Source organism: Falco biarmicus, chromosome Z (assembly GCF_023638135.1).
Source record: "Falco biarmicus isolate bFalBia1 chromosome Z, bFalBia1.pri, whole genome shotgun sequence".
Classification (NCBI taxonomy): Eukaryota; Metazoa; Chordata; class Aves; order Falconiformes; family Falconidae; genus Falco; species Falco biarmicus.
The window spans coordinates 5590543-5606039 of record NC_079311.1 but is presented as its reverse complement, the minus strand read 5'-3'; the positions used below and the strand labels follow the sequence as shown (position 1 = coordinate 5606039).

The window sequence follows — 15497 nt, the reverse complement described above, 5'->3', positions numbered from 1 at the left end:
CTAAAACAAAACAAAGTAAGCTGTTAAATATGGTGATGGGCAAAAAATACACATTTTGATTTTACTGTCTTTTAAGAATAAATATTAGCTTATAAGAAGTTGTATGTCTTTTTATTATATATTACAATGAAAAATTATTAAAAGCAACAGAATGCACAAAATAATTCTTAATTATTGAGGAAATACACAATGCAGTGTACAACAAAGTTCTTGAAACAAATTCTGTAAATGATTAATGATAATTTGGCAATTATTAAAGACACCATAGCAATGGGTACCTAGGTATGAAGCATGTAGCACTGTCAGGAACTCCAAAGTTGTTCTTTTTTTTCCCTAACATTTGTATAAAACTGAAACTTTGAAGCTGTTATGAAGCTGAAATATCAGCTAAAGGAAACAAATCTTTACGTGTTACAAAAATCAGCTAACTTCACAGATCTGAGGAATAAGGAAAGGAAAATACACATTTTTATATAAACTGTAAACACTCCCTGAGATGCATAGTAATTGGCAATGAAGTATAAAATTTATCTTTACTGAACCGATAACAAACTTAGTCACAAACTGTTACCTAAAAAAACTTCTCTAGTAGCATGACTCCTATGAGACACAACAATACAAAGAGATTTACTGTTAACTATTTAAAAATTTTTTGTTTCGTTTTCGGTAAGTCTTGTTTACCCTCTGCTTCTGGAGGACTCAAAGTCATCCTCTTTGTTTTGCTACTTCTGCCCACTCTTCCAGGTACAGTCTATGCAAGAAAACAGGAAAGGCTGCGAGTCTCTTCACAATCTAACTCTTCTGGGTTCTAGTACACATGTTTAGAGCTGAATGCAGTGCCTGCTGAAGTTTCAGGCTATGTCTATACTACGTCTATACATCACACAGACACCCAGAGGAATGGCAAAACCTTTTAAAGAGCAGTAAGCACCATTTTAGCTAGTCTCCAGGTTTATGTTCTTACTCACTAGAATTCAGACTCACAAGCAGTACAGCTACATTGAAAGCTACGGGATATCACTCATTTGTGTCCGATTACCCACTATTTTCTGGGGAACAGCTGAAAACTTGAGACTTACCAGTAGTGTCAAATAAAATGTGAATGTCTCATCAGCTTCTGGAAGATCATCATCACAGACAGCTATGTACACTGTTCGGTTTGTTCCTGTATCAGGTATAAATGCAGCTGCATATGTGTCAAAAAAGTCTCCTGTGTCTTCTCCATCAATCTGCAATAAACACAAAACTGAATGTCATCTCCTTCTTTCCCCACTATCTTCTATATTTTTCTGGACTCATTTAACAGGCTTCATACAGTGTTCTTTGCACTGCAGTTTCCCCTGCTGTCATACAGTTAATTTCTGGACAGAAGGTACACATACTAGTCCCTTGTATCCCTGCTGAGTAATCAAGAAAAGACAGAAAACAAAACAAAACACGACACTTTATTCAGAACCATTTATGACTTCTTGCCTTGCAGCTGGGTATCTTTTGCATAATGCACCATATGACGGGATTTTTAATGGGAAAGCTATTCCTAGCACAAATTTGTGTATCTCATAACACCCTACCTGAATTAAACTTATCTTACAATATAACTGCCCTCTGCCTTCCTGTCTCACTCTAGGGACTGGAAGGGGGCCTAGGCCTTTAACATAGATTAACACTGTGATTACCAAAGCTGGCAAGATGGAATCTTCCGTAACAAACAGCCCTGCCTTCATTTCAGTCAACAAAAGAAAATTCCACTGATTCCACTGTAATTAAGGTTAGAGGAGAGATTACAACGGCAGTCATGTCAGGACAGCAAAGGGACCAGGTTACGTTTACAGTTGGAAGCTGAAACTAAATGGAGAGAAGCAACTGAACCAGCATAGCTGCCACACCTGGAACTACCAGCCTTGTAAGCGCTAAAGGTTTGAATGAATCACTGTGGAAAAGGCTGTTTGTTGTTTGAGAACAGTGAAATTAGAAGTTCAGTGAAGAGGCAAGTATAGAAGGTATTTTTGACTCTCACCTATCATCAGATATATTAGCAACTACTTTTTATGTATCTGAGCCAACACTAGACTTACCAAACAGGTCTTACAAAAACAGGCAACAAACATCTTCCTAAAAGAGCTGCTCAAAATATTCATGTTAGAAACAAATTTTGGAATTTCAGGTCTTTAATGAGGAAATCAAGTTACTCTACTTGTTACACCAGTAAAGACCACTAATTTCAAAGTACAATCACATTTTCACAAGGTTTTCTCCTCAGATGTTAATGAAGTGTGAAAACACCACAGATCAATGTTTATTCCTTGTAATTTCTAAGACAAATAATTTTCATATTGAGTTACAGGAGAATGAAATATTGTGCAGGAACATAGATAATTTCTTTTCTCTACAGACTGTAGAAATTCATAAGCAGTACACCTTCTCCGGTACACTGCTGTGTTCTCATGTGGTACTCATAGAACCTTATTCCACATACATATAGTAAAGCACATTCTAAGGGGTTTAAACTTTTCAAGGGAATACGATCAAGATCATACTTAGTAACAGCAAAGAAATACAGGAAATAATGAAAAACTACTGTAATTCTGATCTCCAAATGAATTGAACAATCTAACTTTTAAAATTCATATGGAAATCTGACTCAAACAGTAAAGTTGTATTAAATTGCAGGTTCTACAGTAACCTAGATTAAGTTAAAAATGGTATACATCCACACTTTCAGCATGAGCTCACAGCCACAACGAAAATTAAACAAGCATATCAGTCTGGACTTCTACCTGAGCAGTAAGAGCTGGCTCCTTGAGACATTTATATCATTATTTTGACAATACTGATGCAGCCAATAGGAATTTACTCAGTTACAGAAACTGGGTGTTGCTTCTTCAAAGTTAAGCATTGTGCCTGTGAAATAACACCCTCCTTTTTACTGGCCTGATAAAAACAGGCAACATCCAAAACTTCAGAAAGATATTAATATTTACTGAGATTATAACTGGCAAAGTCTCTTACCGACACAATTGCTGTGATGTTAGCAGGCTTTCCTGTCCTTTCAATTACAAGACGTATAACAGTTGTACTTGTCTCATTAACTACAAATTCTGTTTGTCCACTGAACCTCACTTCTGTTTCTCCAGATGTGAAATGAATGAGTAATGCTAAAAGCAAATAAACTGATGAAGAAGCAGCGGGCATCCCTATAGAAAAAGAAAAGAATAATTAGAAATAAATTGTGAATCTAAAATGCGTAAAACATTCCTGGTCGACCTTACCAATCCAGTCAACCCTTCCCAACCCTTAAAATTATATGATTATCTTGCGAGCTTCAGAAACGAGACGAAAATATGCATGGGTCTCAGCTATAATCAAGTCAGATAGTATAATTATCATCTACATCTAATTATATTTGCATAATTTTCATCTAGTGATTTTCTAGACATTATTTATCAACTTTTTTCAAGTGGAGGAATAAGTAGCTTCTTCTAAGAAAAAACAGTGACATTGCCACAATTACTTTCATTTTCAACCAACAAATAATTATCTTAAAGGCTGACAGTTCTATTTCCACTTTCTTTGCTCTTGATTCTCTTTAGAAATAAATATGAAATGGCAGGAAAGGTGAAGGGTTGGATGTTTGTAGTCATCCGAGAGACCATCTTCTGACATCTTATGGACCATGAAATGTTCTTAAACATTTGCATATTTACTTGAGATTCTTTTCACTGCTCCTCTTATCTCATGATCCTTCCATGTTTTCTTGTCATGAAGAATCACTCTGGCACATTTTAATGCCATTGTATCCTTTTGTACTGCCAGATTTTTAGTTTTTTACCTCATTCTGCACAATGTTAAGTTTTCTTTTCTGTTAGGGTAACACAACTTAAAACTAAGGTGGTTTATTTCTCTTACATCAGAGTCGAGTTGTGTAATGCAAAATACAAGTTTACGTTCCAGTGAAGTTATCAGGTGATGATACTGTGAAAGACACATTTTTAAGAGGCTCTGGCGTGATGAATTAGAAACAGCTGCTATCTTATGCAGAGGCTCATATTGTATAGTGCAGACCAGAACTGAAATCTTGGATGCTGGATGCAGCAGGTTTCTGTCATATGAATCTAAGAAATTTTTGAACAAACCAAGAGAACAAGTTGTGTTCTAAACACCCAAAAGCATTACATCATGGGTCTTTAATGAAATGTGTTCTTTCAGCAACTTTCTTTTAATCTCTTGTCACTATTTTATAATGGTACCTTTTTTAAATTTCTGTACAAAAGATACAAACAATATTTGTGTAATTATATGTATAAATAAAATGTCACTTTACTTAAAATTATATCTGCAAGTGCTGTGCTTAGACAAATCTGGTCAATGATGGCTGGATAAACTGTGCAGAATGCATTGCATTAGTATTTGCATGTCAGTAATATTTAAGCTCAGCCACATTTGCAAAGCACTTGTTTTCATTATCTATGAGTGACAGTAAATGAATATTTAGTCATAAATCATCAGTGAAACAGAAAATGTCATGCATATATTGGAAGTTTTCATTTTTTCATAAAGTGTGTGCCAAATTTGTAATCAGGATACACTTGAGGACCATTACAGATACTGAGTGGTTTTTGTATGCAGTCAGCTTTAATCTTGCACTGAACAGAGAATAAGATAGCCTTCAGACCACTAAAATTAACACAGCTTCAGAAAGACTTCAACACTTTGATGCATCTTACAGTAAATTCTGTGTGGGCAAGGGTTAATTTTATGTTGTGAGGACTTCAAATAAACTGCTTTCAGGCAAGTTACAGAAAAAAATTATCCACAGACATGACATATTAACTAATTATAAGTTGGAAATACAGTCAAGAAAATTATCAGTGTGTCTCAGAATTCCTACAAGCAAAGTGGGATGGCAAAATTAGCCAATTTTAAATACTTGTAATAAAAAATGTTCACTTAGCTTTACTGAACATCACAGAGGGAACAGGCAAGCAATGAAATTAAGTGCAAAAAATCAGGACTAACCATTTTCCCTATTAAAACAATACATTTTACAACCTATTTGAACAGTGTTTTGTTATTTCCAGCAAAAATGTCACACAGTAAAATAATTTTGCTGCAGAATTACACATTTACATAAACTTTTATTACCATGAACAGTCCTTCAAGATACCCATGGCTCTTACTGAGCATGAAATCTGTTACAGACTTTCAGGAGAAATGCTTGATTCCTACTTATCTAATCAGCAATTCTAATGCAGAAAAAGCTGACAGTAGGAATTGAAGACAAAATATATAAACATAAACCCCCTGGGATTTAAAATTATCAGCATTTACAAAGCTGATTATATTAACTTGCAAGATGGTTTGGGGTTTTTTTATGTTGAACTGCTCTGAAAAATACAGACCTTCAAGCTGGAAAGAGAACAGTGGTCTAACCTTTGTAAACTGTGGGACAATTACACTGTCTGCAGATGCAGGCATCATCCATACTAAACTGAGGAATTCGTTGACCTTTTCGCTTCAGCTGTTACCTTGTCATAGACTTTGCAAATATCTTCCCACGGTACATCCTTCTAGTAAATAATACTGAAAACATGATCCTTAAGGGCAAGATTACAAAGTTTAGAATTACTTGAATTCTATTACTTCTACTAGAGAGCATTCTAAAACTATAGGATTACCCCTGTGGAACAAGAGAGGTTTCACAATCATACCATCAATTATTTAGCTGGTGTGTATTCTTCCTTGTTACATTATTTGTACTAAGATTTACTTTGCACAGCCTGCCAAAAGTAGTTTTTACTCTGTTTATATAAACGCAATCCTGAAAACCATGATTACTTTGAAAATTTATATAATATGGTAAAAATAACATAAATCAAGACTTAGAGAATGCAGAACAAATTTATTCAAATAGCCAAAAAGTATTATAGGTCACAGTATTTTACTTCATTAAATAAGAACTCATTTTGTACACTAAATTCCTACATAAATCTACATGGGAACACAATTTGTTCCTATTAACTGCATTGTATAAAGTTTAGCAGAAACCTTTGCAAGCTCAGGGATTAAAAGATGGCTCTTCCCCATCTCCTTCATCGCAGTATATCACTGGCGAGTTTTTTGTGTTTTTTTTTCCAAATGAAGCTGAAATTCTAGTCCTTGTTCACTGCTAAATTTTGGTAAACTATGCATTTGGTCATCAAACACTCCCCTCTGCTTCAGCTAAGTATTATTGAGTACAGTTTTTGCAATCCAGAATACTCAGTCAGACTGTAAAATAGATTAATGAGTCAAAGTCATTTAAGTGCTTTTGAAACAACAATCAGCAATGGAATATTATATGTCTTCAGAGTATGTAAAAGTCAACGGACCAACTATTCTGTTACCGTGTTCTGACTAAAGCCATTTCAAATAATGACTTGTAGTATTGGTGGTAGTTTAAAGCAATGACATACTGAGGCCTAGATGACATTTGTAAGGGGTTTATAATAAAAGTTTCTGGCATAAAACCAAAAGAAAGCACCTCAGAAAAAAAAACCACATTCTTCAATAATATAATTTTAAAAAAGGAAATCTAACTCAGAATTCCGAGTCATGATCCCTAACTGACATTTTCCTTTTAGTCTGTGTCTTATGGCGCTTTCTGAAGTGCATCTGTGTTTCTCCCAAAACCACAGAATTTTAGTGTAGAACCCAGCAGACTATATACTGATTGCACACAGTAATTTCCACAGTAATGTCACAAACTATGTGAGGAATACCATTTCAATCTGTTGCTCAGTTGGAGCCAAGAAGAGATAGGCTTATAAAACTGGCATTTCTTGTAACTGATGGATCACCAGGATTAGCTTGCTTTTTCTGCTTAGTTTCTGGAGCAAATTTCAGATGAAAATGTTAAAGTTTATAAAGAATGAGTGATCTTTTCTGTGAACTTCTGTAAAGAATGAGAAATATTTTCTGCACGTTCTTACACTGGCTTCTATGCTTAATAAATCAAAACCCTTAAGAATGAAAAAAGATATTTTCCTGGCTGTTTTCACTAAAGGGTGAAGGAACCTACAGACTAGTGGCACATGGAGAGATCAAGAAAGGAAATGAAAGGGCTGTGAAAGATTCCAAATCTGAAATGAACTGAGTGTAGAATGCCAGATATGGAACGGAGAATGGCAAGAGAAAGGGGAGTTCACTAACAAAGCAGCAGATGGAATGAGGTCTTAAGTACCCTGTACCTCAAACTTGCCATGGCTGCCCAGGTGAAGAAACAAGCTGGTATGCTGAAGCAGCACCTCTCGCACCCAGCAGCTGCAACTTGATTACCACCCCTCATCTTCACACAACTCATTGTAGATTTCTAAAGTCCGTGGACACAGCACAGCAGAGCAAGTGTAAAGCCTAGTGCACTTTTCACTGCCTGTCCTTCCCTACTCCCCGTGATTACAAATACCCAGCCAAGTAGAACATTCAAAAACTAGCATGCCTAGTAGTTTGCATTGAGTACAGCATTACAGCCATCAATGGTTGCCAGAGAGAAGTCTATTCACAGCAGAGATGTCAGCACCCAGCAGCATCTTTGGCTGAATACAATGGGAGAGAGATACATGTGCTCTTTCATATGTAAAGAGGAGATTCTCTGTAGTACACAGGAACAGCACAGAGCAAGAAGTTTCACAAGGTTGCTGCCCTTGCTGCACCTGTGTAGAAACATTAAAAAAACTGCATGTTTTCAGCAGTTTTATTTCAGGCATTCTCAGAACCACTGAAATTTACAACAGTATTGGAGAACAACCCAGGAAAACTGCAGGAATTTTAAAAACTTTGATTTACTAAACTTATTTCTATGTTGTCATGACCCCAAATTAAGAGATAAATACTTTATTTCAGACTAGGGGTTTCTTTGCCTCAAAGTTCCCACAGTTCACACATATGCAAAGGAGGACACAACAGCTGTGTATGTAAAACCTAGCACTTTGATAGTAGGTGTTACCCAAGTCTGCTCAGTTCGTTGTTCCTTTTTTAGTTTGGGTTTTTTCATTTAGATGTGGGATAAGTAAGTCTCTCATTCCAAGCGAGACTAGAAAAGAGTGTTGCAAAGATACCATTTCAAAACTATGTCCTCCTATATCCTTTTTTTTTGCCTTCAACGTGCTTCAAGGTGGATAAAGCATGAGAATTATAGTAAGCCACTACAAGCACTGCTTTGCTTGCACTCCTGGACTGCACTAATAGTTGCAGCACTTGTGGCAAGAGTCCATCGCACCTATTTCCATGCATGTTATTCAGTGTCACCAGACGTCTTTGCTTCCAGTCTTTCTCTAGTGTTTCCTGTCTTCCACTACACTACAAAGACATTCCAGGTACCTGTCCATCATCCCACATCTTACTAACATTGGAAAGTCCTAGCCAAAGCACAAATGCAGACTACTAGGTGCTGAAAATCCCTTGATGCAGCTTTCATTGTCCTGAAGTTTTTGGGCTCAGCTGCTTACTTAACTACTCGCTACTGTTGCCATGACAGAACAGCACCGCAGTTCAACCTCAGGTGCTAAGATTTATCTGCATTTCAGATTAATGATGCTAACATCAGTCAATGATTCTCCTGACTGTTTGCTTTCTCACAGTTGCAATATTTTTGAAAGATCTTGTTATCTGTGACAGTCTGTGTTACTGGGAATGGTCAATTTAATGTAACCTGAACACCTCCATACGAAAATTCTTGCTCATTCAATTACGTTCCCTTGAAAAAGGCACAACCGTCCAACACAGACATCTCGTCCTAAGGAAGAAAAGATGCTTAAAGCTGCCTGCCACTGTATTTGTATTTACTAGTCAGAAAGGTAAATCTATCATCACAGCCAGGAACCAATACTGAAGGTGGTAAATCTGCAAGCCAAAGCCAAGACAGAGGCCTGATGAGAAATCCAAATAATCTCATCCCATTATTAGAGGTCACTGAGAGGTAAAAAGTGTAATAAACCCAGAGTACCCCTTGTAGTTTTTCTGGCAGCTTCTTTTCACTTTGTCAGAAGAATTTGATTGGATCAAAACTATATCCCTAAATTTTGCTCTAGAGCATGTAATCATCATTGGAGAACCAACTTTTATATCTTAAGCCAGGTAATGCTAAAGGCTTTCTGAGGTAACTGCCTGCTCTGCCTCTTCTAATTCTGATCAGGGAATGAAGGGCAAAGCTCTAAAGCAGTGTTGAATCCACTGCATCTGTTTGCCAGCAGCCAGCAGAGACAACACAAGCCTTTTCTACAAACATCTGCAGTTACCTTATAATTTGCTGGTCAAACGAGAACCCAGACAATAATTTTGTCTAGCTGCAAGATACAGATTATTTTTACCCAGAGTACCTCTGGTGAAATGACTCGGAGTTACTAAGGTTGCTTTACATGTAGAACAGAGATTGGAGTAAACAAACAGCTGAAATCTACTAATTAACAATGTTAAGAAATACACCGTTAGGAATCTGAATTTGCTTTAATTTGTACTAACAAAACAACACTGATTTCAGTTACAGAACTTCTCATTTATCTCATGCAACTGATAAGAATCTGTCCATATATAGTTATAACTATACATTGTAAATAAACAGATATTATTTTGGAATAGTTCCACTTAGCATATAGTATAGGTTTAAGCAAAAGGTAAATCTAGTTTTAAGGTCCACACTGGAAATCCTTTTCCATCTATACAGTTCTAATGAAAAGAGCAGATACCTCTCACCAATAGAAATTATTTTACAAGGTTTTCCAGAACCAGAGTCTGGCTTTTTACCTAGACATTTTGCTCCAAGTAGAGCTTGAGACACTATATGGACTCTCATCCTCCCTCAAATGGTTGTTTTCGGGTTTTTTTGTGGTGTTTCCACCCCCACCCCCCCCAAAAAAAAAGCAAACAGATTTAAAAAAATAAACAACCAAACAAAACCAAAAGCAAACAACCCAGCCATGAAGATACTTAGCACTCCCAACTCATGCTTATTGCAGAAGTAACCACACGACTGAGCCTGCCACAGGATCAGGCTTTTACACAGATGGAACCAGAAATCCAGCTGAGGAAGGTCTGCAGGCTTCAGTGAGGAACACCAACTAATTCTACTTCAGTAAAGATCTGGAGTTTCACAATAATTTCCATTTGTATCTCTACTTCAGAGGTTTCTCACACGTCCTTGACACTTTTACTTGACATTTTTAGAACTACCGTATCTTCAAATATCTAGTACTTGTCCTGAATGAAGTGCCGTAGCCTGAATGAATAGCATCTATCGGAAAAAGTAATTACGGGCTTTGGCACTATAGTGGTTATTTCTCTCGTACTTAAAACCAAAAACATAACAACCTGTTTTGCAATAGGGCTTCACACATAATAATCTTGCAAGAAAAAAATAAATGTATGGTATGGAACTGTAAATTACAGCCTTATGGTGGGGATTAGATGGCATTATTTCAGGTATACTGACAGAATAATTATTGCTATCCACAGTAGATTCTTAGAAGTTAACACACATGTATGAGCCAAATAGAATTTTAATGTGTTGCCTAATTATGTGGATAATTCTGTCAGTTATTCTTGAGTTCTATGCATTATTAAACATGAAAATTTAAAACTTATATCAAAACAAGCCTTCATTTCTGCAATTAAATGTATTCATTTTTATCAGATTGCAGCAAATGTTTGTTTTATTATTTTTATATTATATTATAGTCCCTCCGAAGACTTTTGTAGAAGTAAAAATATATTTGTATAGAGAAGACGGTTAGCATGGGGTCATCACTTTAATCCTTACTGTGAATTAATCTCTTAAATCTGGGCAATCTGTTTTTTAAATAAAACGCTTGATAAAGTATTTATGTGGTGAAGAGAACTCCCCAAGCAAAATTTGTTTGGGTTCAGAGACTTCTCACACTACTTTTATCCTGTATTGTGCTTTCCTTGGCTTTCTAAACCTTTTAACCTATGTGACAATTTAATAATCACTATTTAATAATTATAATCATTCCCTTATTAACTGAGTATTTCTTTTCATTCTTCTAAGGCACCCTGTAGCTCAAGACAAGGAAATCTCTTTGTTGATTAGTTATTTAAGACCAGCAACAATAACTATGCTGGAAAGAAAGGTGCTTTGAGAGGATTACACAGAGCTAGTTCTCAACAGCACCAAGCCAAGAGCAGCAAATTACAAACCCAAGTACTTCATTGCATGTAACCAAATTGGCTGGTTGAAATGCTAATTGCCTTTCAGCAGAGCTAAAGGCAGACAGGGGACCCTGTGCTTCAGAGAATGACATGCATTTTTTACCCCACTTCTGTACCATTGTCTTGCTGAGAATTATTCAAAATCTATTCATAAAGGTAGCTCTTTTCCTAACTTTAAAAATGTGGGAAATTACTAAAGCTCTGACCAATACCTCAGTTCTGTTAGTCTGCCAAACCCATAACAGATGGCTGAATTAAGGCCATGTTAAATCCTTAATGAAGCAAAGCCTGAAACAGTTCAGAGCAGTAACATATTGGACCAGTCCAGGATAAGTGACTGGGGAGAAGGAAGTTTCTTTTGCCATCTGAAAATGAGAATCATAACTGTACCATAACTAATAAATCTATACTAGATACAAAATGAGATAACCAAAAAAAACAACTCTTGGTATATAAAAAATTATTACTATAACACTCTAGAGGAAATTCTGTTCTCAACTGGCTAAAAAATGCACAAACAAAAGCTGCGATGAGCATGGGAACTATCTTCTCTGTTGTTTAAATTTGCCAGAGGAATTTAACCTGTCAAATAAGCCTGTTTAAATAAGTATAACTTCATCTAAATGGCAACCTTGTTTTGGACTTACAAATTATTTCAGTAAAAGGAATTTAAACAACTTTAACTATTTTTACAGGAAATATGCATAATCCAATCTATGAAACAATGTTTTTCATATTCTAAGCCTATTTTAGAACTCCTGGTTTCCAAATTCTTTCCACAAACAGCCACAAGTTCTCATGTATGGTGTAAATTCAATCTTGAAAATGTGTATTGACGCAAAATATTTTCCAGTTACATTACTCACTCAAAAATTAGGCAAATGAGGCATGTGTGATTCAATATTTTTTTCCAGAGTAAAAATGTTAGAGTGGGTCCACCTGGAATAAGAGAAATGGCCTCTAACACTGATCCTTCCTGTCAATCGTTTTTTTCTAAGAAACAATAATTTAGCTCCCACCAGATAGACATAATTCTTGAATTTCTGGAACTATGACAAATGCCTACAATCGACAGCAATGGTTCTGTAAGTTTTGATTTGATGATGTAGATGTTATATAGCATCAAAAGTCTTCATACACACTGAAAGAATTCAGATATTGTCTATGCTTACTTCTAGTGAGGAAAAGTGTTATATTCACCATTACATACAGCAGTGACTATACCTAAATTGGAGAATCTTGTAAAGCTGCAAAGGCAAGCACAGTTTCTACAAATGAGTAAAATCAGTCTGTAGGATTACACATGTAAAAATAGTTATGTATGTGATTATATCTGTAGGAGGTGAAGGCCTAATACTCCCTGAGAAATTTCACGTTCTTGGTATTTCTTGCCTACCTACATTTTTGTACTTCTTAGTGAACAACCAAACTGACCCAATACCAAGAACAAACTGGAAGAGGCTGGCCAAGAAAGAAAAAAAAATAATCAGAGATCAGGGTTATCCAGCAATAAAATGCAGCTAAATTGCATCAGATAATCTATCTCAAATAACAGAAGTCAGATATACAACTTATGGTTTTGATGATTCCAAAACCACCTGAGGCTAAAAAACTTCAAATGTAGTTGACATAAATTTTAAATCTCCCTTTCTTTGAAGTGTGATGGAAAGGCATACTTTTCCATCAAGTTTTTCATGAAACATTCTAAAATTTTAATTTTGTTTAGCTTATAGAACACTGTTATATACTGTTAAAAATTCAGTAATTAGTAATCATCTCATGGTTACCATGTTATGTAACAGTATCAAAGGTGATTTGTGGCTCATCAATATTCTTCTCCCAAACTGCCATAAACTGTTTGTATCCCATGACTAAGATCCTTACAGACCTCTGTAGTAGTATTCTTTTTTAGCGCTGTACATTAAAGTTTTATGCTTTCATAGGTTTTCCAATAGTTCAGTTTCAGCCATCATACTCACATGTTAAGTAAAATATGCACGTAAGCTTTTGCAGACTTAAGCACTCTTAATTTTTTTTAAAAGGAATTCCAAAAGTAATTAAAAAACCCTGGAAGAAAGTAAGTTTAAATAACAAAATTTAATGTATATTAGAGGTTTTAGTAACAGATTATGACTTTAGACCTGATTCTGAAAATTTAATTTAAATAAAACTCACAACAATTTCCAAGGAAAGTATTGCACTGTAGGTTTGAATGCATAAGGATCAATCTCATTCACTAGTATCAACTCTTTACAACTCTTCCAGTATTATTTTCAGGTTAAAAGTGCTGACAGCACAAATAAACTGCCCAGTACTAGCTCTCTCAAAAGCAAATATGATTTTCCCCATTAATTTCCATGTGACCAGGAACAGAGCACAATCACAAGCAAATAAGCATGTGCTTTCATTATGGATGTTAATTAGTTCACTTAGCTACAAATTTGGTAAATACCATTGATTTCTTCATGTAAAGCTATTAAAACACAGAAGTGTATTAGAAAGCTAGGAAAGCACAAAACTCTATGTTAGAAATCATTAACAACATAAATACTAGTAATAACAATAAATCAGAAATTAAAAATTGAACACCCTTGAAATATGTTAGCTTTTACATTATCAAATATTTGGCCATTTCAATTCTAATCCTAATATGCCACAATTTATTTGCTCAGGAATCTGGTTCTCCTTTCCACATGAAAACACTGAATACATTTTGTAGTAGAAAGCTTGTTTTAGGCTTAAGGGACAGATAGACTAAATATATCACATTTTACCTTCAGTTATTAAACTGCCCTGGCAGATTCTCAAAGTGTTTAGTATTTAACTGAAAGACTCATTCTAGATGTGTGCAAAGTTTATCAGAAGAAACACTTTTGGCTTCTATGGAATGAATAATTTTTTTTTAAAGTCACATGTTATTTCACATTCGCACTATAAAGCAATTATAGACTCATTAAAAAACAATGACTGATGTTTGGCAAGCACTCTCGTATACATTTGATCTTAACTTTATCTGGGCTAGCCAGGGTGAATTATGCAATATCTTATACAAAATCAGCATACCACATGCAAGAAGCACAGGCAATATTTCCAATTGTAATCACTTACATGTCATATTTTAATTATTAGCATGTTTTAAAATCCTTATCCAATGATGATTTGAAAAATTCATTCCTACTTTTAATTCCCTCTCCTCTACAATACACAATGCATACGCAGCTCCTCCACTTCTTTTATTTTCACCTAATTTAAACAGTCAAATTAATGTTTTGTGCATTTTTGAGTTAAAAATTGCCAGCTAGGACACTTCAGACTGAGTTTCATCCTGATATGATCCCCTGAGAGTAGGATTTTACATTGGAAAGACTATTGTCTCCACCTGCTCTCTGCAGAGCAGAAAGAGGAGCTGCTGGAACAACAGAAACCTTAGCAGACTCTTAGTATCCAGCAGCCACTCACGGGTGAGCGACACACTCGCTGCCTTGCTGCGGGTTAAACCCTGTCCCTGCTGCAACAGGTGCTGCTGGCAGAGCCCTCGAGCTGGACAGTGAACACCTCTGCAGCTGATACAGGATGCTTCCATAGCAACTACCACTTCAAACAGCGAGACAGCAAACCTACCTAGACCCGGGGACATGGACATCCGCGTCTTCTGGACTCAGCCCGCCGCTTGCACGCTCTCTGTCACTCACGCATTATGCATTCCCCTCTCCTACTCCTCCCTCCGCTCCACACACTCTCCTCCCTCTCCTGACTCCTGCTGCCTTCCTACTGCTGTGAAGATAAAAGGGGGTGGGATGGAAAAGGACAAAATTTTTTTCAACCCCAGCAATTGCCCTTGCACTGCTGGAGTTCAGATAGAGTTAGTCCCTCGAGTCTGCCTCAGCAGTTCTTCCACTTAGCTAGGACCACACTGTTTTATTACTGGAGGCAGCAAAACTGGCAGGTTTTATTAGTGGATTATGACAGATTTCGGATTCAAATCCTCAATTGCACCAAGACATGCAGCTCATCTTAATTCACAGCTATTCAGTGCTCAGCAGGGAGAAACAACTTCCAATGCTAGATCAAGTGTTCTGGACTAAGTAATTTCTCTAACTAACATCAAATTCACATTTTATGGTCACCACCATTTCAAACAAATCCTGAGCAACAGCCAGAGATACAAAGACAGAAGGTGGCACTTGTATCTTGCCAGTATTGGCCCATAATCTCCCCAGTGGTAAACAAGTGTCAGAATTCCTACTTATCCAATAAATGTTGATGCATCTAAGCACCAAGATATAGAAAATACTGAA

General features: G+C 36.1%; 1 protein-coding gene across 1 annotated transcript in view; it reads right to left on the bottom strand.

The window, feature by feature from the left end:
* ADGRV1 (adhesion G protein-coupled receptor V1) overlaps window positions 1-14912 on the bottom strand; it is a 291184-nt gene extending 276272 nt beyond the window's left edge. The window contains 3 exon segments of the mRNA XM_056325098.1: window positions 1080-1229; window positions 3010-3194; window positions 14821-14912. Of these exon segments, the coding sequence (XP_056181073.1) occupies window positions 1080-1229; window positions 3010-3194; window positions 14821-14842 (357 nt within the window). The 5' untranslated portion in view covers window positions 14843-14912.
* Window positions 14913-15497: the final 585 nt, after the last annotated feature.